The sequence below is a fragment of the Anas platyrhynchos genome, chromosome 24 (assembly GCF_047663525.1).
Source record: "Anas platyrhynchos isolate ZD024472 breed Pekin duck chromosome 24, IASCAAS_PekinDuck_T2T, whole genome shotgun sequence".
In the NCBI taxonomy this organism is placed as follows: Eukaryota; Metazoa; Chordata; class Aves; order Anseriformes; family Anatidae; genus Anas; species Anas platyrhynchos.
The window spans coordinates 2,420,596-2,442,340 of record NC_092610.1 but is presented as its reverse complement, the minus strand read 5'-3'; the positions used below and the strand labels follow the sequence as shown (position 1 = coordinate 2,442,340).

General features: G+C 61.8%; 1 protein-coding gene across 2 annotated transcripts in view; it reads left to right on the top strand.

Annotated features, from left to right (window-relative positions):
- Positions 1–2,731: 2,731 nt before the first annotated feature.
- COL8A2 (collagen type VIII alpha 2 chain) overlaps positions 2,732–21,745 on the top strand; it is a 33,487-nt gene continuing 14,473 nt past the window's right edge. The window contains exon 1 of one of the 2 annotated variants that reach the window (XM_038167179.2): positions 2,732–2,842. In XM_038167179.2, coding sequence (XP_038023107.2) covers positions 2,806–2,842 — 37 coding nt within the window. In that variant the 5' untranslated portion in view covers positions 2,732–2,805. Of the gene's footprint in view, positions 2,843–4,531; positions 4,695–21,745 lie in introns of those variants that run through there. The other variant, XM_072027452.1, reaches the window with a different exon arrangement.

Here is a 21,745-nt window from a genome sequence, read left to right as displayed (position 1 = left end):
CGGGCGGGCACCAGCAGCCCCCCAGGACCCCTTGCACCCCGGGCAGGTCCCGCATCCCGCAGCATCGCCCCTCGGGGCTGCTCCAGGGGGAGCTTTCACCTTAGCTCCCCTGTGGTTTCCATCCAAAGCCCCATTTACAAACAGGGGTCCCGGGGCCGCCAGCTCCCACCTGGGCTGGCCCTCTGCAGAAAAGGGAGCCTTGGAAATGTTAGGTGAGTGCAGTTTTTCCATGCATATGTATATAGGAGGGGAGGCGGCTGCCAAAGTAAATACAACCCTTCCCTTTCCAAAAATGTCCTCCAGGAATTGTAAAGGATCCTGGAGCAAGAATTCCGTCTCAGATCCTTTACGCTTTCTATCGGGGGAAGCATATAAACCAGCTTCTTTTTAGCTCTAGCAAAGTCAACGTGCTGAGAGTGTTTTTTTTATGACATGCACCAAAGGCGCTGGGAGCCGGAGCCACGGCCATGTGTACCCCGGGCAGGGCTTACGCAGAAAAACAATCCCAGTAAAGAGCTTTATAGCCACTGAGGAATGTGGAACCTCCACCAGCCCGGCCGAAGCTTGCAAGGCTAATTGCTTTGGGATTTACTCTTTTTTTTTTTTTTTTGGGGGGGGGGGGGGGGGGTTGAGTCTCCGTGGTCGCTGCCTCCGAGGGTCCCAGCCGCCCTTGCGGTTCATTAGGATGCTGAGCGGGGAACTGTGGATGCTTTGAGGAGAGCTGCAGAGCTTGTGGGGTAAGGGAAGGAGCCGTGCGGTTCCTGCCTTCTCCCCTTACAGCCCCGGGGCTGAACCTTCCGGGGGCAGAGGCACCGGGGATGCTCCTGGAGGACGAAGCATCCCAAGCATCCTCGTGCCCAGCCCGGGGTGCGCAGCCCCAGCCTCCTCCCGGGGCTGTGGTTTGCTGTTTGCAGAAGTTCCCCCGAACCCCCCGCTGCTCCCGGGTGCTGTGCCCGTGCTGAGCGCCTGCCCCTGCCCGGCTGGCAGCCGTGGTTTTTCTCTGCTGATCTTCCCTCGCTCGTTTCAGTGACTTTGGAAAATGGGATTTTGGCTCTTAAATCGTTCAGGGGCTTTTGAAAATTTGACTCTAAATACTTTCCGAAGTGCATTTGTATGAAGTAATTCTCTCCAACCTCCCACAGTGGTAGTCAGATTGCATTTAATCCATCACTGAATGTTCCCGAAGGCTGGGATCTGGCACCACGCTCCACACGGAGCCGCAGCTCACCCCGCGCCGGGCCGGCACCGAGCTCGCTCCCCTCGCCTGCTCCCACCCGGGGCTGCTCCCACCTGCTCCGGGACCCTCCGGGACCCTCCGGGACCTCGCACCCTGCTCCTCACACCGGGGGCAAGGGGCAGCGGGGGGCACGATGCTGCGGGGTCATCCTGCGTGGCCCCCTGTGGCAGCATCACCTGCGTGATGCCGCGGGGACCCCAGGTCCCCATCACAGCCCAACCCAAGCAATCCAAAGTGTGTGACACCCCCAGGGCTCGGTGTCACCTGCCGTGGGGACATTTCAGAGCAGTGACCGGCATGGCTGAGGATTTGGGGTGGGCAGGAGCGCTCCTGGCCCCCTGCTGCCCCACCAAGGCACGTGGCCCCCTCCCGCACGCGCTGCAGCTTTTCCTGTCAGGCACCGAAGGGCTTGTTTTCAGAGCACAATTACCCAGCTTGTGGAAACATGGAAACGATATTCCGACGCGCAGGGCTGATTTGATTATGCCCGTGACCCACCGAAATTAAGTTAAGGCTTTTTTTTTTTTTTTTTTCTGCCCTAGATTGAATTATTTCTCCCCCTGCTCTCTCGCTCTTTCTGTGCGGAGCAGCAGGAACGGCTGGGACAGCAAACCCCGGAGCCCCGTGAGACATCCCCTGGGCGCAGCAGGGTGCCGGGCACCCAAATCTGGGTGCTGCCGCTGTGCCAGAGCCCTCGCTGGCTTGGAGAGCCAGGAGCAGGTCCTCAGCATGGAGCTTTTCACCCTCCTGGGAGGCCGGGGCCACCGCAGAGCCCTGGCACGTTGGCGGGCGCTGAGCTGCCAAAGGTCAAGGACAGAAGAGCTGCTAAATCCCGCGCTAAGCCCGGCTTCCTTCTCCCACCGGGGAGCAGCGCTGCCGGCAGCCGCTCGGCGTGGCCGTGCCCAGCTCCGTGCTGCTGCAGCCAGGGCTGAGCCGTGGGAGCCCCGTCCTGGTGCTGGGGCACGTCCTGGGGCTGCAGTGGCCACGCTCATCTCCGGTGCCCCACGTGCGCCCTTGGGGATGGCACCATGGGGACACTGCTGAGCAAGGAGCGAGTGTCCCTGGTGCTCTGGTGATGATGGGTGGAGGGAAGGAGGTGGCGCATGGCCAGATGGAGCAGGGCAGCACGGGCAGGATGGCACGGGCAGGATGGCACGGGCAGGATGGCACTTATAGGATGGCACTTTTAGGATGGCATGGTCAGGATGGCACAGGGCAGGATGGCACAGGGTAGGATGGCACAGGGTAGGATGGCACAGGACAGCAGGCTCAGGGCAGCACAGCACTCGGCACCAGGCTGCAGCCCAGCGAAGGGGCAGACGAGGGGGCGCAGGGGGAGCGAGCGCGGGGGCGCTGACAGGCGGGAGAGGCAGGCACCAAGCGGGGCCGCAGCCGATGCTTCGCTCTGCGGGACAGAGGAATGTCTGTGCTGCTAATGAGTCTGTTTGGAGAGGAAATGCTTCGCCAGTGAGAGCTCCGGTTAAACAAGGCCGGTCCGTTTCTCCAAGAGCCACCGGGCTGGTGGAGGCCTCTCCGGGCCCTGCCTTGGGGTCTGCAGCGGGGATGGGATGGAGGCAGCACGGGGCAGGGGCAGACACGCACGAGGTGAGCCACAGTGCTGGGATGAGGCAGCCCAGGGCCAGCAGGGTGGCTCCTGGTAGCCACCCCATTGGGGCCACAGCCCCGAGCAGCAGGTGAGGGCTCAGCCATGGCCAGGGGCAGCCCCCGAGCTGCTCGCTGTGCCCTGGGGATGGGGACCTGCGGTGGGGCAGAGCCTGCTCGGGGCACGGAGGGGTTCCCAGCTCTGTTCCCATCACCCTGAGCTCACCCCGAGCCTGGCACAGCTCGCAGGGAGGCCACACAGCAGCAGGGGCTGTGGCAAGGGCAGCTCCTGCCCTCCTCATCCAGTCCTACAAACCCCTAAATTGGGATAACCACAGCCGTGGTCAATCCCTCCTGCTCTGCCCCACCGGGGCCGTGCTGTGTGGCACCAGCTGCGTCTCACCCAAATCCCAGCACCTCTCCAGCACCCCCGGGCAGCCCAGCACCCCTGTGCCCACCCAGCCCCATCCAGGCCAGAGCACATCAGCATTCCTGGGAGCAGGGTCTGGTCCCGCGGCGGCCGCGATGCGGGGGAAGGCATTGAGGGGGGATTAGCTGTCTGATGCTCCCCCTGGCTCAGGCGCTTAATACGGAAAACAAACAGCCTTGTGCGCCCCGATCCAGACGGGTTTTCTCCATGCCCGTTGCCTGGGCGACCCTAATCTGCCTCCTCGGGCACACCGGGGGCCTGCGCCCCTGGGGTCTGCACCCCATGGGCAGGACACGGGAGGGTTCCCGGTCCCCAGCAGCTGCGGTGGTGGCCTGTGCCAGGGACACTGTGACACCTCTGGCTCGGGAAGGGGCAGCACGTGGTGGCTGGGCAGGGCAGGAGGTGGGAATGGGGCTCCCCGTTGTATGGGTACACGATTCAGAAAGGTGCTGAGCCAAGGGGCAGCAGCGCCCAGCTGTGTGTTGTGGGATTTTTGGGGTGGTGATGTCCCCGATGTCCTCATATCTCTGTAAAGGAGGGAAAATGCTTCCAGCTCACGCTGGCCCCGTGCCTGCAAAAGGTTGTTCTGGGGCAACGTGGGGGCTGCTCCAGCTCCTGGCTGCAAGACGGGCCAAGGAGGGGGAAAGGATTCAGCCCCAACATCCCCGAGCAGCCCTGGAGGCAGGTAGCACCCAGCCTGGTGCTGGGGGGGCAGAGGATGGAGGGGGCTCATTTTCCACCACCAGGGTCGGTATTTCCAGCACCAGCATCCCCAGGGCACAGCACCCAGAGGGGGTTCGGGGTGTGAGTGGTGCCGGTGGAGCATCAGGGAGCCAAGTGGTGCAGGGGGCTGGCTGGGAGGGGTGTGGGGGGGTTGCACTTAGTTATTTTGCACGAAGTCGCTGTAGATGGTTGGGGAAGGGAGGAAGAATCCTGGGCTGGAATTAAGAATAAAAAGAGAAAAAGGGAAAAAATAAAAGAAAAAAAAAAGGAAAAAAAGAAAGAAAGAAATGAAAAAAAAAAAAAAAAAAGAAAAAAAAAAAAAAACAAGAAAAAAGAAGGAAAAAAAAAGAAAAGAAAAAAAAAGGAAAAAAAGGAAAAAAAGGAAAAAAAAAAGGGAAAAAAAAAAAAAAAGATTTTTTTTTTTTTTTTTTAAAAGAGGGAAGGAAAAGTCTCCGCAGCCAACCCAGCCCGGCCCAGCCGGCTGCGAGCCGCCCCCTCGCCCCCTCCCTCGGTCCCGCAGTCCCCGCTCCGCCCCGCTCCGCGCCCCCCGCGCCGCCCCGCGCCCGCCGCCAGAGCGGCCCCGGCCCCGTCCCGGCCCCGTCCCGGCCCCGTCCCGCCCGGGGCAGGCAGCGCGGCTCGGCTCGGCTCGGTTCGGCTGCTCCTCCAGCCCCCGCTGCGAGCCTCGGGAGCGCCCCGGCCAAGGTAAGGGCGCGCTGCGCCCCCCCAGCCCGCCCCTGGCTCACCTGGCTGCGGGGAAATGGGGCTGGGGGCTCGGGGGGGGGACCCCATCACCGGACCCTATAAATCCCTGCCCGGATCCTCCTCGCGGTCCTCTCCTAGCCTGCATGCTTCTGGTTCTTTATTTTTCCCTTTTGTCATCCCTTCTTTCCCCCTGACCCACTTTTATTCGCCTGCCTCCTGCGCCCCGAGGACCCGCCATGCGCCATCGGTTATGGGGGGACCCAACTGGACCCCGCCAATACCTGGCCCCAAATTTTGAACTTTCTTATCCCCTGCTGCAAAACACCCTGCTGGGATCAAAAGCGTTCAGGGGCAAGTGCCGAAACCTTTGGGGTTGCCACCACCAGCACCTCGGTGGCGCGATGCCCTTGCCCCATGGGTGCCCGTCCCCTACAGACCCCAACACCCAAGGGCTCCCGGCAGCACCGGGGCAGGTCGCGGTGGCTCGATCCCAAACACCTTGGCAAGCACAAGGTGCTTATTTTATTTGATTTTTTTTTTCCTTTTTTAAGAGCCTTGCTGTTAATTGGCTCCCAATCCTACCGAGCAGTCCCCGTGAGGCACGGCAGGTCCCCCCCCCCGTGCGTTAGCCCCAGGCGAGGCAATAACCCGCTGGAGCTATTTTCTCATCCACGGGCAGCTTTGCTCTAAGGAACATGTTTAATAAATCATAAGGCCGGTGAATTCCTGGGATTTTTATTGCTTCTGTAAAAATGCAGTTTTGATCTGTCTGCGAGGGACACTGGGAAACAAAGCTGCTCCTTTCGGGGGCCGGATCCTGCGAATTTAGGACAGGGACCTGGCAGCGGGGTGGGGGGTGCGGGCCCCCCCAGTGCTGGGCAGCACCCCACCCCTGAGGCTCCCTGTGGTTTTCTGCCTCTGCCCCATCCCTCGGAGGGGCTGAATATTACTGGGGGGGGGACAGGAGCACCCGTGAGACCCCCGCTGGCCCCCACTCAGCTCCCGTGTGCCGCCGGGGCTGGGGGAGCCGACGTGCGCACGGAGCGAAGGCGGCGATGCCAGGGGAAATCGCGCAGCTAGAAACCCAGCCAGGCTGCGGCCGGGCTTCGAATTACATTTTTCCTCCTCGCCCTCTCGCCTGGGGGCAAGAGAAGCAGCGAAAACAAAAGTGCTCCAAAAAACCCCGAGAGAGATCCTTACGGGAAGGATCGCCCCGTTTCCAGCGGGCAGCCTGCCCGCCTGCCCGCACCCCGCAGCCTCACCAGAGCTCGGCCGCGCGGGGCTGCCGCACAGCAGGGCGTGGATTTCCTAACACGCTGGGGCAGAGGAATGAAAAATCAAGAAGTTTTCTTCCTCAGCTCGTTCCAGCCTGCGTGCCAGGGTGCTGAGCTGTGGCTTGAAGGGCACCCCGAGCTCTGAACCCAAGCTGTCAGGAGCTTGGGAAGCGCGCGGCGCCGGAGCCAGGGCGCGGGGTTAGGAGTGCAAGAGGTGCTCGGAGGCGCCCAGCTCCGTCCTGCTGGAAGGATCCCCGTGGGATGCCACCGCCGAGCAGCAGTTTGGTGACCCAGCCTTGTGCTCGTTTCCTGCCATGCCCTTTGTTTCAGGCTGCGCAGAGCCCGGCTGCGGCGGCGGAGGCAGGGGAGGCAGCTTGGCTTTGTACGGGGAAGTGTTTAAACCCCTCGCCCTGATTCAGATGTTCCATTCATAGGAAACGCCGTCGCGCGGAGTGTGAATGGGGACTGCTGGGGGATTTTTACGGCAATAAGCCCTAGAAGTGTCAAAAGTTATTCACACCTTGGTGAAATCAAGGATATTTCTGTCCGGGGCTCTTGGCAGGGGCTCAGCACGGCTCGCGTTGTGTCGGGTTTTTGGTTTCCCATTTGGATACCGGGGTGGGGGGAGCACTACAGCGGCCGTCTCGCCCCGACGTCCCGGTGCTGGAAGTGTCTCAACACCTGGGGGGCTGTGGGGCTGTGCCGGGGGGCGCACGCAGCCCCCCCAGCCCCACAGGGGTCCAGCTGCTGCAAGGCAGCGGGTGCTTCTGTGGGGCATGAGCCCAGCGTTGGCCAGCAAAGGGTGAGCCCCCCCTGCCTCGCAGGAGCCGCAGCAACAATTCAGCAGCCTGGCGTGAGCATGCTGCCCGCCCCGGGGCTGCTCCGCGCCCGCTGCGCTCGGCTCGGCGTTGAGAAATCCCTTCCCCTCCTGGGCCCTTTGGGGGGGTGCAGCTGGGCTGGTACCGATGGCGAAAGTGTCTTGGGGTCAGGCGTGTCCCTGGGGGTGTTGGCATGCTCCAGAGGAGCTGCCAAGTCCATGCTGGGGAGCGTCGGTTTGGGAGGAAATCGGGGAAAAAGCCTCTCGGGCACGGCCCTGCTGCCAGGATGCGCCCTAGGTGCGGGGCCGGTGCCCGCGGGGTGCTCTCGCCTCCAGCAGCCGCTCCACGCAGCGCTTCTGGGCTGCTTCAAGCTGCTGTAAATCATCCCTGAAGGAACCGGGAAGACAGTTTTATGGCTGCCGGGGAGGAAGATTAGCAGGGTGTTGTTTTCAGAGCTGATCCATCACGGGACGCGGGCGCCGCGTGGTGCATCCGCGCGCTCGGCTGCTCGCGGGGGGCGCAGAGATTCCTGCGAGGGGTGAGATAACGACGCCTGCTTTTAATGCTCCGACTCCTCGTGGGATCTTGGGGTGATAAAACCACTTCGTCTGGGCCCCCACGCCCCCCCGGTGCCCGTGCTGCAGCCGGGCTCCCTGCGAGCCGTGCAGGGGAGGCAGCGTGGCAGTGACAGCACGTTGGGCAAGGCCACCTGCGAAATGCATTAACCCCGGTGGAAGGGGCGTGCAGGGCCCTTCCCTTCCCCTTTCTCACACACCCCCTCTGTCATTCTCTCATATTTCAACTTGTCCGCAGCTCGGGAAGCGGCAGAGTTTCCATTGCCTTGCGCTAAAGAAAACGTCTGTGACAACAAAACTGAGGAGCTCGGCGGGGGTAGGGACGAAGAGACGCCAAATTTCACTCGGTTCCCCCCAGGTGCTCCCCCCGAGCCCTTCCCTTTGGAGAGGTGCAGACCCTGGGGCTCCCCGCAGCCTGCCCGGTGCCCTGTGTGCTCACTCACCAGCTAATTACAGAGGTCAATTAATTCAGGGGGCACTGACTCGCACCCGAGGGCTCCCTGCCCTTCTGCGGTTTCTCTCCCCTGGGTGTTTTGGGGAGAGGGCTGGGTGCTGCTGGCAACCCCTTGGCCACATCCTGCAGAAATCCTGTGGGACCGGAGCCCCCTGGGGCTGCAGGCGGTGCCAGGGCCATCACCCCATGCTCTCCTCCCTCCTGCTGGGCTCAGCCCAGTGCCACTGGCCCCACGGGACAGCTCGGGGGCTGCTGCACACCAGGAGCCGCTTTCCCTTTTCCCCTTGTCACCGGCGTTGCTCCCGAGTCCCATCCCGGTGTGCCTGGCCGCAGGCAGGAGCCTGGGGTTGTTAAAAGAGGGACGAGGGAAAAAAAAAGGAGCCCAAAAGAAGCTCCGTGGGGTTCTCTCCTGTACCCTCAGCCCATCTGCAGAGCAGCTCTGGCCTCCTGTGGCCCCGGTGTCATCCGAGTTCAGGCGGCAGAGCTGCGGATCGCGGGCAGGAGCCGCAGCCAAGATCCCGGCTGCCCTGCAGCAGCTCTCGTCTCCGCGGCCTTCCCTGGGGCTGAGCCTGTCCCTCTGTCCCATCTGGAGATGTTTGTCCTTACAGACTCTCTGGGGCGCCTCTGTCCAGGACAGGGCTTGGCACGAAATGACTGGGGAGGAGGAAAATCCTCTCCACGTCCACCTGCGGCTCTGTGCGGGCACTGAGGGGCAGGGGGAGAGGCGGAGGCCGGGTTTTTCCCAGCTTGGATATTTTTGCACCAAAACCCAAGTCCTTAGCACCGAGGTTCAGCACTCTCAGCCCCCAGCAAACCTTCCCCGGGCAGGATGTGGCCCCGGGGATCCCCCCCAAAAGCAGCAGAGTTCTGCAAAGCGTCTCCAAGCCCGAGGAGCACAGAAAGCCCCGGTGGCTGGGATCTCGCCGCTCTCTGTTCCTCCCATGCCGATCTCCCTGGCCATTGCTGAGAGCCTCGTTATTGTTCTTGCAGAGGGTTTTGTTTCACTGCTGCCTTCCAAGTTCCCAGGGATCTAAATTGTAAAGAAGGGGTCTTGTAAAGAGCCCCGTCCAGATGAATGAGATGATACTGCTGGTATCGAGACGAGATCTGTCCCCATCTTTATCCGCAGACAATGCAGCAGTGGGAGCAAACAAGGATACAGCCTTTCTTCTGGGGCACATTAGCCAAATCAGAGCCTCCTCTTTGTTTTGCTCTGAAACCTAAGCCCCTGCAGCCAGACCACCTTGTGCTCGCAGCGCCCGGCTCTCCGCAGCCGTGGGGGAATTCGTCCCTTTCTCTGCCCCATCCCCGTGCCCAAACTGCGGGCAGGGCAGGTGCCTGCCTCTTTGGGTTTAGGGGGGGGATTTAATTTCTGGCAGGAAAAATGATGTTTCTGCCTGCATTCTTTGTGCACCCACAGCTCTCCGTGCTGCTTGGGGTGCTGCTGGGCAAGGGGGCACGAGCTGCAGGAGGTGGAGGCTGCCCTGTCTGTAAGGACAGCCGGCGGTGGGGCAGGGGGGGCAGCTCCGCGCACGAGGCTTGTTGCGGTGCCTGACGCCTGCGGCCGCTTCACCTGCTTCCCCGTTTCCTTACAAGTCCTACAATTCAGCCCAGGTTTGTTTTAAGAAGTTACCGGAGGCTGAGAGAGCCTGGGACTGATTTATGGCTTCCCATCAAAATCGTGTGGTTTCACCACGGCGCTTGGAAGCCCCGGCTGCGTTTTTTTTATTTTTTATTTTTTTTTGTTCTTTGCTTTCGAGACGTTGGCTCTGCTCCAGGCTCGGCTCCTCGGGGTGAGAGCACGGGTGCAAGGGGAGCCCCAGGGTGGGAGCATTCGGGGGTCGTGGGGGAGCTGCACCTCGCCACGGGGAGCAGATTTTGTGTCAGGACCACACAGCCGCCGTTTTAGGGGAGCGCCGATAAGGCGAGGGGAGGTTTGGCACGGCGGGGAGCTGCAGGGCTTCCTCTGCATTCCTCGTAGCTTTAATTTCAACATCGGCCACTTATCACCCTTGCATCCTGCTAACGTTTAAGTGGCTCGGTGTCAGCAGCTCCCAGCAAGCTCTCCCGTCCCGTTTTTGTGCCGTGCAAGAGCCGCTGGGTTCCTCCGTGCCCTGCTCCCACAGCCACAGGCTGAGCCGCCGGTACCCACCGAGGTTAAGTATGTGGGCTTTTGCCAGATAAGCATATTTTCAGCCTCAAACATGCATTGTCAATGACTTCAGAAAGGTATTATTCAGCTGTTGCAGTGCTCTGTAAGCCAGCCAGCCGGCGGAGGGAAACAAGCCTACTTTTATTGCTGTTTCTTCATATTTCCTGATAGTGCCAGTCTGGCACTCGAAAGCCACGGGTCAGATCCCCGCAGATTTGGGTTAGGATTACAGCAGCGATACCTTTGTCTTCCCTTTGCCGTTAATTCCAGACCCTTAGGGCCCCAGCGGGGTCTCTCTGATAACCTCACCCCGAAACCTCACCGCCCTGTGCGCCAGCCCGGGCGCAGGAGCCGACCACGGCGCTGCTCAGAGTGGGCACGGGCACCTCGGGGGCAGGGAGGGCACCGGGGTCCTGGGACCCCACGATGGCCACGTGCCCACAGAGCTCTGGGCAGCATGCTGGGGGAGTTTGGGCTGTGTGGACGGAGGGGAATAGGGCTTTGCATCACCCAAGTGGCAGGGTCGGGGTGGTGACGCGCGGGGGCCGTGCCGCACCGAGCATCCCCTGGCAGAGGCGGCACAGGGTGATTTTGGGACTTGGGGGCCCTCGTGGTTTTGATTATTTATGTGGTAAATTAAAGATGAAAGGGAGAAGCAGGCGTCTTTGCATCACATCCCCTGTCTGCAGCCAAAGGAAGCTGGGGGGAGGCTTTTTTGCTTTTTTCATGACCATTTCCCCCGCCAAGGCGGGGCTGCGCTGAGCACCGGGAGCACCTCGCCGGGGTCCCGCACCCTGCTCCTTCCTTCCTGAAGCCTTCACAGAAATCTCTGCACCACAACCGAGCCCCTGGCCGTGCCAAACACTGTGCCAGCCAGCTCCACGGCTCTGGCCGGGTGCGCTCAGCGCTGCTCGATGCATCCACCCGTGCCCGTTGCCATTAAGTCTCCTCATCGTTGTTTCTCCAAGACCATGTGTGATGTTAGTGCTGAATGCAAGCTGTGAGCTCGGATGAGACCCCAGAGCCCCTCCAAGCACTTAGAAGCGGAGCTCTGCAATGAGTTTGTAATTATTTTATTTTAGCTGGGTATTTTCCTCCCCCCGGGGGAAGGCCAGTGCAGCGTATAAGCGCGGGCCCGTGCCAAACCGTGCCCAGGCAGCGCTTTTATGAAATGTTGGGCTCCTCAGAATTAATTTCATTCGAAACATTCTTCTCGTTTTTCATAAAGCACAGCAAATCCGCGGTGCTTATGGCAGGAATGCACCGAGTGCTGCCGGGCAGACACGAATTCCCCACGGTGCACGGATGGGGCGGGGGCTTCCCCGGGTGCGAGCCCCCGGCCCCCCCCCGTGCCCGAGCATCCCCCGGGGAGCAGGGGTGATGCTGGACCATCCCGCAGCCAGCCGTGCCCACGCAAGCGGGTGGTGCTGAGCAGGAAAAGGGCACAGCTGCCAGCTCTCGAAACCACAGATTTTTTTCATTTTTTCCCCCCTGACACATCCAGATTTTGTCATTTTGCCCGGCGGTCGCATCCCCTCCGCGGGGGCGGCTTTGCCCTCTGTGACCGTCCCTTCCCAGGGTCTGGGGGGAAGCTGGCGGCTGTCTCCTCCTGCCTGGCATTTGCAGGGCCGTGGGAGGAGCGAGCTGCTTGTCCCTAAAGGTCAGGGAAATGCCAGCGAGGCCGCCCCATGGGTGAGTGCCAGGCGCGAGGGCAGCGGCTGCCGGCTTGCTGCTGGGCTGGGAAAGGTCCTGGTAAATGGTCCGCTGAGTGCCCTGGCTGCTAGGCGCTGAGCCTGGGGTGAAAATGAAGTGGATTTGCTCAGGTGGCAGGTTGTAAAGAATTCAAGTGGGTTTTGGGGCTGGGGTAGTGAAACGAGGGGCTCTCGGTGCTGGAGAGCCAGCAGCAAGGGAAGCGCCGCGGGAGAAATAAATCCACACCCGTCTCATCGCTGGATGCAGCTCAGATCTTGTGAGCCCCCCCTGGGCTCAGCACTGCCGGGGTTTTGCTCCCTGGGGTCGGATCCTGGTGGGAAGCAGAGCCCAAACCCCGTTACCCTGGCTGCTGCCCCGCTCCACCAGCATCCCCGGCAGGAGCCCGGAGCCGCGCCGGGAGCTCTGGCTCGCACATCTTCCCCTCTCACCTGGCTGACGTGAGCCCGGCCTGCCTTAAAGAGCTGATTGTGGTGGATAAGAGGAGGATTAGAGGGTTTAGCAGGTGTCAAGCCTCGTATTTCACCGTGTAGGGGAGGCTGGCTCTTCCCTGCTCCTGCCTGAGCCCTGCCGGAGCTGGGGCTGCCCTTTCCTTCTAAATATTTGCTGCTAATGTGGGGTAAATTTGAAATTTGGGGGGGCTGCAATACAGCGGGGCAAGATGGCCCTGCTGGGTGGCTGCATGCCCGCATCCTGCTGTCCCTTCCCTTCCCTTCCCTTCCCTTCCCTTCCCTTCCCTTCCCTTCCCTTCCCTTCCCTTCCCTTCCCTTCCCTTCCCTTCCCTTCCCTTCCCTTCCCTTCCCTTCCCTTCCCTTCCCTTCCCTTCCCTTCCCTTCCCTTCCCTTCCCTTCCCTTCCCGCAGGGCCACATCAGGACAGCCTCGTGTCCCCCCCAGCCACTCCATCGTCCCCCCCAGCTGCCTGTGGCTGCGTTGGCACTTGTCAAAGTGGGCCGTGGGTTTTGCCAGCCCGAGGAGGGTGCTGAGCCCTCCTCGCTCCCCTTTTTGCTGGGGCAGCATCAGCGCACGGGGCTGTGCCGCTTTGCTGCTTAAACCGAGTTTTCTCCAGGAGACTGGGGGGGCGCGGGGGGCCTCCAGACAAGGAAGGGGCTTTTGTGCGCCGGGCTGCAAGCCGATCCCCTTTTGTGGTTTCGCTATTTTGGATGATGCACTTTGTTATTCCAAGAACCACCCGGCAAAAGGACCCGGTGAGCCGAGTCCCCGCCGGTGCCTTCGCTCGCTGCGCCCACCTGGGGCCCGCTGCAGGCACCGGTGCCCCCGAGCACCTCTGCCACTGCACCCGGGGGGAGAAGGCAGCAGCCAGCGTCCCCGTCTTGCGAACGGGGCCGTGCTGACGGGGCAGCTTGGGGGATTAGCCGAGGTTGGGAAAGCCAGAGCAGCAAGCGGAAAATGCGGGGTTTGCTTAATTCCCCGGCACACTCGTGTCCCGGGCGGCACGCTGACAATAACCCGATTGTGGCCGCGCTGCCAGGGGTCCGAGCTGGTGCTGGGGTACCCGGGCAGCCCCTTTGCCCCTCCTGGATAAGGCTGGGCCCTCACCTCCAGCCCCCTGAGCTCAGACCTTCGGTGGGACCCTCAGGGTTTGCGTCTTGACCGCGCGCATCTCCATCGGTGACGTGCGTGGGGAGCGCTGGAGCCACGGCACCAGTTTGGGGTGTGGATGGGGACTGGTCCTGCAGCACCCCGAGCTGGGCACGGGCACCTCCAAGCTGATTTTTTGGGCCCCCAGGGCCGGGCGTTTGGGCTGGAGCATCCTTGGCCCGGCCGGCATCGCCTCCTGCCGCGCAGGGATGCTGCTGGCTCTGTTTGTCTTGGCTCCGCCGGGCTTTTTCCTGCATGAGAGCTGCTTGTAGCTGGGCAGGAGCCAGCGGGTTTATAAATAAAAGCATCGGACACCTCTCTGGGTGGTGCTGAAAGTTCCCGAAATAGCCTCGCGGCCCCGCCAAGGCTCGCGTGGCCGGGCTGTTCGCAGCAGCAGCCCCGGGTCTGGGTGTGGAGGCAGGGGCTGGCCCCGGCTGCTGCCTCCGTCCCTCCCGCACCCACACCAGCTCCGTGCTTCCCTCCGTGATGCTGGGAAGCACTGGGAAGAGCTGCCCCGGCCGGCTTGGAGGCATCCCCTGCATCACCAGCCTGCCACTGGGATGTCCCCAGCTGGCTCTGGGGCTGGCTGTCCCCGTCCTCAGCCAGGACGATGCTCCGGGAGCGGGCACCGGGTGCTACCCGGGGGCTCTCCACCTGCAGGAACGTCCCCGTGCCTTGGATTTTCCCCGAAGCTCTGGCCTGGAAGGGATCATTTGAGGGCACAGGAGGCTGGCCTTGTGCTGTGTGTTGCTCCCTTTGGGAAACCAGGAGGTTTGCAGGGTGCCAAGGCACAGCCGAGCCCGTTCAGCACCGCGGCAGCCCCACACCCCCTCCAGGCTCCCCTGCCGTTTCAGGCAAGCCGTGCTAATTCCAGTTATTTCTTCATCAGCAGCAAAGCTGGAGCTGCCTGACCCCGTCGTGGTCCTGCCAGCCTCTGGGTGCAGAGATTTTGGGCACGAGGGTGCTGAGCTCAGGAAGCTGTGGGCATCACCCAGCCCCCGGTGCAGCAGGAGCCTTTCCCCGTGCTGCTCCCCGCACAACAGCTTTTGGGTTAAAAATCGAAGGGTTTCTCTTTTTTTTTTTTTTCCTTCCTTTTTTTTTTTTTATATAATTGTCCTCTAGAAAAATAGGATGAATAGGTTGATTTAATTTTTTCCCCATGTCTCGTTGCCACATGCCCATAAATCCTGGGCGAAGCACAGCAGCGCAGCAGCCACAGCAGAAACCCGGAGCTCTCCAGAGCGCGGCACGCTCGAGCCCGGGGGCTCGAACATTTCCCATTTCCTCGAAGGCAGAAACAGGGAAAATGCCCGGGGCTTCTCCTGAGGGGTGCACGGGGCGCAAATGGCCCCGTGCATGGGGATGAGCCACGTGTGTGCCGGTCCTGCCCGGCACCTGGGCAGCTTTTCTGCATTTCAGGGTTATTTTGGGATTCCTGGCAGTGCTCGGAATCCGTTCATGGTGGTTTTCCTGGGAGCTTGCGGGAACCCCTGCGTGCCTGGGCTTTTTTTTTTTTGCACAATTTTTGCACAATTGAGCAACAGAGGCCGGGATTCATGCGCTGCCCGCCCTCGGGACAGAGCGTCTGGTGACGGCTGTGCCCTGCTCCGGGCTCCCGTGTGATTTCCGAGCCTTGCAAAGCTCCTGGTCCAAGGTCAGCCCCCGGGCAGGCACAGTGCCCGGCTGCCTCCACGGCCCATTCGGCATCCCCGGACCCGTGGGGACGGCGTGAATGGGGTCCCGGTGCGCCGTGCCAACGGCGAGCATCCTCGCATGGCCTCAGCTCTCAAATTGTGCAGGGCGGGAGCGTGGGGACAGCGAGGCTGGAGCCCCCCGGCCTCAGACCCCGCAGTGCGATCCCATCTGGCTGCCAAACTGGTTTGTAATGGGAACAAACGGCCGCCCCAGTGTGGAGGCTGGATGCTGCCCGGGCACCGGCGCTGGCTCGGTGCCGCCGCGGGGCTTGGGAAGCGGGTGCTGAGCGTGGGCAGAGGGAGGCTCCCGCATGACGCAGCCCGGAGGGGAGCCGTGCATGGAAAATAGGAGCCGAATGTTTTTTCCAGCTTGAAGCCCAAACAAAAGGTTTTGTAATAAACGCGTCCCTCGGCCCCGGCTCTGCACCCGCCGCGGCGCCCCCCGATTTCTCCCCGTGGCGCTGCCAGGACGGGGGCCAAGGGGCAGAGCAGTCCCAGGCCCTCGTGCCACGGGGCCGCGAGCCTTTTTGCTTTTTCATGCAAAATCTGCCCTTAAAAAGATCGCTCCGGCGGGGTTTTGTTGGCTTTGGTCAAAAGCGGGACGCGGACACGTGGGAAAGAGGTGAGGATTTGGGTGCCTGCGGGGGCCGTGATGCCCGGCGGGTTTTGGCTTCTCCTCCTGCCGGGGGCACAAGGGGGGCTCGCAGTGGGGTCGCTGCGGGTGCCGGGTGCCCGCTGCGCATCGGGAGGAGCCGGGGAGCAAAAGGGCGCTGGGAAACGGAGCCAGCCCTGTTTTTTTTCTGTCTGTCTGAGGGCTGGCGTCGCTTACAGAAATAACCAAGTCCCACCACGAAAACATTCGGCGTCTTCTTCGCTGCTGGTGCTTGAGCTCCGGGTCCGGCATTTGGCTTGGCAAGGGGTCAGCGGTGATAAAGCCTGCCCGAGCCAAGAACCCCTCGCCTTGCCGGGACACGGGGCTGGCTCTGACGCTACCAAACCTTTAAAATCAGCCAGGTCGCCAGCTTTGCAGCAGTTCTGATGCTGCATCCACTGCTCCTACAGGGCCGCCTTCCCCAATGGGGTCCAGAAGAGTTTTTTCCCCCCTGTGATGGTCGTTCCCATCATCATCGGTGCGGCCACCTCAATGTATTTGGGACCCGCCGTGTATTTGGGACAGCTCAGCTGGTGGCAAAGCCTAAGAGAAGGAGAAATAGGAGGGGAAGGGCTGGGGTGGGCTCTGCTCCCCCCTCTGGTCCAGCCAGGCGCGGGCAGAGGGAGGCTTCGGGGTCTGGAAGCCTTTAAAGCAGATTAGACCAGATATTGGATTGCACTGGAAATTAGGAGCCCGGTAATGAGATTGTGGCTTCGGCTAGCTGCAGATTAGCGTTACCCAGGGTTTGAAGCTCTTTGTTTATAACAAATAGAGATGGGGCAGGCAGGCAGACAGACAGACAGACAAACCCTGTCCCGGCGGTGGAGCTGCAAGGCTGCCACGGGTCGGGGCTGGGGGTGTCAAGAGCTCCCCTGCACCTCGGGGTCCTGGGTGACCCCTGGGGTCCCTCATCCTCCTCCGTGCTCCCCGGGAGCAGGGTGAGGACGGCGGGCATGGGGCTCGGCCGCCTCTGCCAGGGGGTTGAGAGGGGGCCGGGAGGTTTGGAGCCATCTCCGGAGAAGCGGAGGGGTTGGAATTCCCTGCGAGGCTTTCAGCTCGGAGACAAAAGAAATGTGGGAACTACATTAAAAAAAAAATAAAAAAAAAAAAAAGGAAAAAAATTTCAAATCGAAAAATCAAAACAGCTGATTCAGTGGTGTCGAAACATCTTGTGACAGAGCCGGAGGAATTTTTTCCAAAACGGGGTTCTGGGAAGGATCGGCCTGGCCCTGTGCACGTGCTGCGGGGCCGCGTCCCCCCCCGGGGCACGGAGCTGAGCCCCTGGGGACCCCCGGGGGCTGCTTCCTCCGGTGCTGCAGGCTCATGGGGTGCTGCATCCAGCTCTGCTCAGAGGTCCTGAGCCGGGTGAAGGATCCAGATTGCCTCCACCCCCCGCCGAAATGGTCATTACGGGGAAAATCTGAAATACAAGCCGGGAGCGCCGCAGCCAGCGCTGGCCGGGCGGCGGGAGCGTGGTTTCTGGTAGCGGCTTGTCAGAGTTTCCACTGAACACCTCGGGCTTTCTGGGATCTCACATCGGCTGACATAAATTAAATTAAATTAAAGAACATAAACTAAGCTAATGTCTGAGCGCCGCGCACCCGATCCCCTCGCCGGGGCGTGAGCGCGTTTGAAGCGCGGCCGGCGCAGACTGGAAGGGGGCAAGAGGGGAAACCGGGGCGGGTTTTATGGTGCTGAGCCCCGTGTAGGGGCACGGAGCAAGGCACGGGGCTCAGCAGCGAGGCTTCGAGCACCCGAGTGCAGCAGGGGACGGGGATGGTGGGGAGGGGGTGCCCCAGGGTGCTGGGGGCGCAGGGTGCCAAGGGCTCGAGCTGGGGCGGGAAGAGGAGGGTGCTTGGATCTGGCTGGAGGGAGCCAGATATTTTTTTTTATTTTTAATGAGTTAATTGACAGAACGGGGAAAAGTCACATGCTTTAAACCCGTGAAATCCCCGAGCCAAGGCTGGGCTTGTCAGTCATTCTTATAGGGCAAAGCGAGGGCAGGACCAGGCGAGGGGCCCCGCGGTGCGGAGGGGCGCAACCTCCACTCCTCCCGTGTCCCCCCCAGCACCTCCTGTCCCCCCCCAGCACCTCCCGTCCCCCCCAGCACCATCCCCACAACCCACACCATGTCCCCAACCCCGCTGCCGCCGCACCTGAGACCCCGGGCATAGGGTGGGCGATGACAAATGGGGCTCCCAAGCACCCCACCAGGGGGATTTGCTGGGTGCTGCCTGCGGGGAGAGGATGGGTGCAGGGGGAAAAGGGTGGGTGCGGTGCCCCCAAAGGTGAAAGGGGGCTGTGGGGCTGTGGGATGGGGACCCTGGGGACGGTGGCTGCTGGTGGGGCCGGGCAGGGCCACGGCACCTCCCTGGCAGGTAACCCAATCCCTCCCCACCGCCCCCCGCCCTCCGCCCCGCTGCCGAGCAGAAAACGCCGCCGAGGCTCCCGGTCCTGAAATTTATTTTAATGTAAACCTAGCTCTGAGGCAGCTTTTTCTCATTTTTAAACTATTTCATATCAATCCTTGGCCTGACATTTGTTTTCTTTGAATTTGGTGGGGAGCGTGGTCTGCATTGCTGAGGATATCTCCTCAGGAATCTTGGCAGAGGCCGCACCGTATCTTTGAAGAAACGGCAAATGCAAAACAGAAGGCAGATATTAGAGGAGCACAAACAAGATTTTCCCCGTGCTCACCCCAGAAGCAGCACAGCAGCAGTGGCACCGGGGACTCGGTCCCCGAGGGACACCCCAGGGGTGGCACCGCAGCTCCCTGGGCACGGGGCGACCCCGCTGCACCCCCAGACCCCAGGTGGGGTCGGTGTCCCCGACACTAGTGGCACTGCCCCAGGTTTTTTGGGTGCCATCGAGTCCCCAGCACCTGTAGCAGCACGGCACGAGAGGAAACGGGGATCAAAGGGCCCAGCAAAAGCAGGGAGCCGGGATTTCAGACCCGTGACATTAGAATAAAAGGACTGTTAGGATCAACACTGAAACGCAGTTTCCCATCCCAGGCAGCCAGCCTCGCTGTCAGAGCGCTGGGAGGCGAGGATTATGTACTTTGGCATTTCACACCCGAGAATCAGTTTTCACGGCAGCTCACAAATTTGCTGTCGTATCTGGGCGGCCAGGAGAGCACCAGAACACGGATGAGGAGCGCAGTGGTGCTGAGCCTGGAAAAATAACCGAGTGGGGATGCCAGGACCGTGCCGGGACCACGAGGAGCCCACCAGTGCCACCAGTGCCATTGGACACGAGGAGGAGCAGCCTGGGCTCTCGGTGCCCCCAGCTCCATCCCTGCCATGGCATGGGCAGTGCGCATCCATCCTGGGCTGGGGGTGCTGTGGCTGACGGCTCCGTGCCACAAACCAGAGCCACTGAGGAGGTTTTTGTGAGCTCAGGGGTGATGAAGGGATGCTGTTGTCCCAACAGCGCTTGGATCCGGGCAAGGAGAAGCTCCCAGACTCGCTCACAAGGATCGTCCTGCGGAGCAGCCGCTTGCTGCTTAGATCCTAACGTGGCGAGGAACGAGGGGCTGTGCGCCCTGCCCGCCTTCTCCCCACCTCTGCCCCCAGCTGCTGTCCCTGGGGCAGCCCCGATGCCCCCGGCTCCTGGCAGCAGCTGGGCAGCCCCGGTCCCCTCCACCCCCAGCCCCAAATTTCGCCCCGGTGATGGGTTGTGGGGTGCTGAGGACAACGCTTTGCTTGCCGTGGGTGCAGCTCGGAAGGACGGGAGGAGATGCCCGGCTGTGGCCACGCTGATAATTCTCCATCATCCCCCATCGCGGGGCTGCCTCCTGTGCCCCGGGCATCAAACCTTCACGTGCAGCCTTGGTGCCACTCCTGGGACACTCCAGAAACCGACACAGCTCATCCTGGTGAGACTGAATGTGATTGCTTTTGTTTATAAAACACACAGAGGAATAAAGCCCTCTGGAGGAGGAGGGCAGAGCTCCAAGCCGCCTTGCCCCGCGGTGCACTCTCTCCAACCAGCACTCAGCCACCGTGGCTGGGCTGCGGCTTTGGCCAGGGCCCGGCTGAGCTGCCGTGGTTCTTCCCACCAGCCACCGGCCCCAAAAAGCCCAGCATCTTTGGGTTCCCACCCTGGGCAATGTTGGAGACCTTGGCACATCGGGACACAGCGCAGAAACCTCCCCTGGGGATGTGCAGGCAGGTGCAGGGGGACGCAGCAGGTGTAGGGGATTTGGAGAGGCACGGGGCTGATCCTGCACGGGGCTGTGTGCGCCTTTGGTGTGGTGCTGCCCTAACTCCTCTCTTCTCAGCGCACTCACGAGGGGCAGGGACCAGCTCTGAGGACCTGCAGTAAATAATGAAATGCCCCTGAAGACCCCACGCTGCTCGGTGGGGCTGGGCTCCCCAGCCTTTGTGGTGTCCCCATGTGGGATGGGGCAGCGCAGGCTGCGCACCCAAAGGCTCCAGCCGGGACCACAGCTCATTACCAAGCCGGTGACCCCAACACGAGGCCGGTTTCAACGTCTGTGGCTCGTGGCCTCTTGCCTGCAAATTCCCTGCCATGGGAATCGCTGGGCTTGGTGGATTTCTTTGCAAAACACCCAAAGGGTTTGAAACCCTGCTTCTGCGTGGGACCAGAGGGCTGGGTGCTGCAGCTGCCACCACCCCACGGTGTCCGTGCAGGTGCTGCATGGCACGAGGCAGGGACACCACGCGCTGGCATCACCGACCTCACCGCGTGCCCCAGTGCTTGGCTCACCCTGCACCGTCCTTTCATTTTTTTGGGAAGGGCACCATCCCCCCGGGAGAAGGAGGAGGAGGAGGAGAGGGGAAGAAGAGGGGAAGGAAAAAAAGAATCCCCACAAAAATGTCTTCATAACAGGAAACGTCTCATAAAATACCTGTGGTTTGGCATGTGCGATCCGACTGGTCAAACTATGCACCTGGCAGGCAACCCTGCTATTAATGCTGCGCAGTCTGGTATTTCGGTGGGGCTGCAGCTCGGAGGGGGAGGACGGGAGCGGGAAGCTCGGGGAGCAGGAGCCCTCCGAGGGGCTGGGTGCGGGGGAACGTGCCCGTCGGGTCCCACGGGGGCTGGAGCAGCCCCGTGAGGGCTGAGACCCCGTCTGCAGCACCCAGGGGTGCGTTGTGCCAGGCTGAGCCTCCAGCAGAGCGTGCGGCTCCATGCCCGGCTGCAGAGCAGCCTGAGCATGCTGCTGTTAATTACTGCTTAATTACAGCAGGTCAGGGCGCTGGGGTTGGCTGAGCACCGCTGGGCGAGCTCCTGGTGCCCCCAAAAGCGGGCTCCTGGTGCGGTGAGAGCTGGGGAAGGGCTGCAGCACTGACAAACACCCCGAGTGTGCTGCCCGGATCCGTCCTGGGGCTGCGGGTGCTGCTTCCAGGCTGGGCTGGCCGGGAAACATCAGCCACTGCTGCGTGCAGCGATCGCACAAAGGCCGTTTGTTGAAGAGCCTTGTAAGAGCAGAAACACCAAATTTCTGCAGGTTGGGGCCCTGCTTTTCCGTGCTGACCACGTCCACGCCTGAGCAGATGCGGGGCTCTCTGCCCAGGTCTCCAAGCGCTGCGGTGCCGCCGAGGCAGGGGGTGCAAGGAGCCGTTCCCTGGGGATGGCTTCGTCCTGCGCGTCAGCAGTGATCAGCCCGGGGCTCCGCCGCGCTCAGCGGAGGAGTTTTGACAGCTGGAGGTGAGGGATTAAGCCCTGAGCTGTGACCTGTGGCAGGCTCACGCCTCTCTGTGCCGCGGCACGCACACGCCGAGGGGCATTAATCCGCCTTAGCTGATCCCTGACCCGGTGGCTGCGGGATCAAGCGGCGGCACCGACCCCATCAGCAGCACCCCGGCTCCAGGCGGGATGAACCACGGGCACCGGGCGCCGTGCGCAGCGAGCAGCGTGTGCTGGAGCAGCGTGCACCACGTGCGTCCCCGCCGTGTCCCAGAAATCAGCCTGGCACCCCTGGGACATCGCCGCCGGGGCAGGGTGTGCTCCCCGCACGCTCCGCGCTCTCCGCACGCCGCACATGGCTCAGGCGTGTCGGGAGGCGAGTCAAGACAGGGAGAAGTACCCAGCTCGGGGTTTGCAGAAAGCTTTTTAGCAGCTGTGTGCAAACCAGCTGTTTTATGGCCGGCACA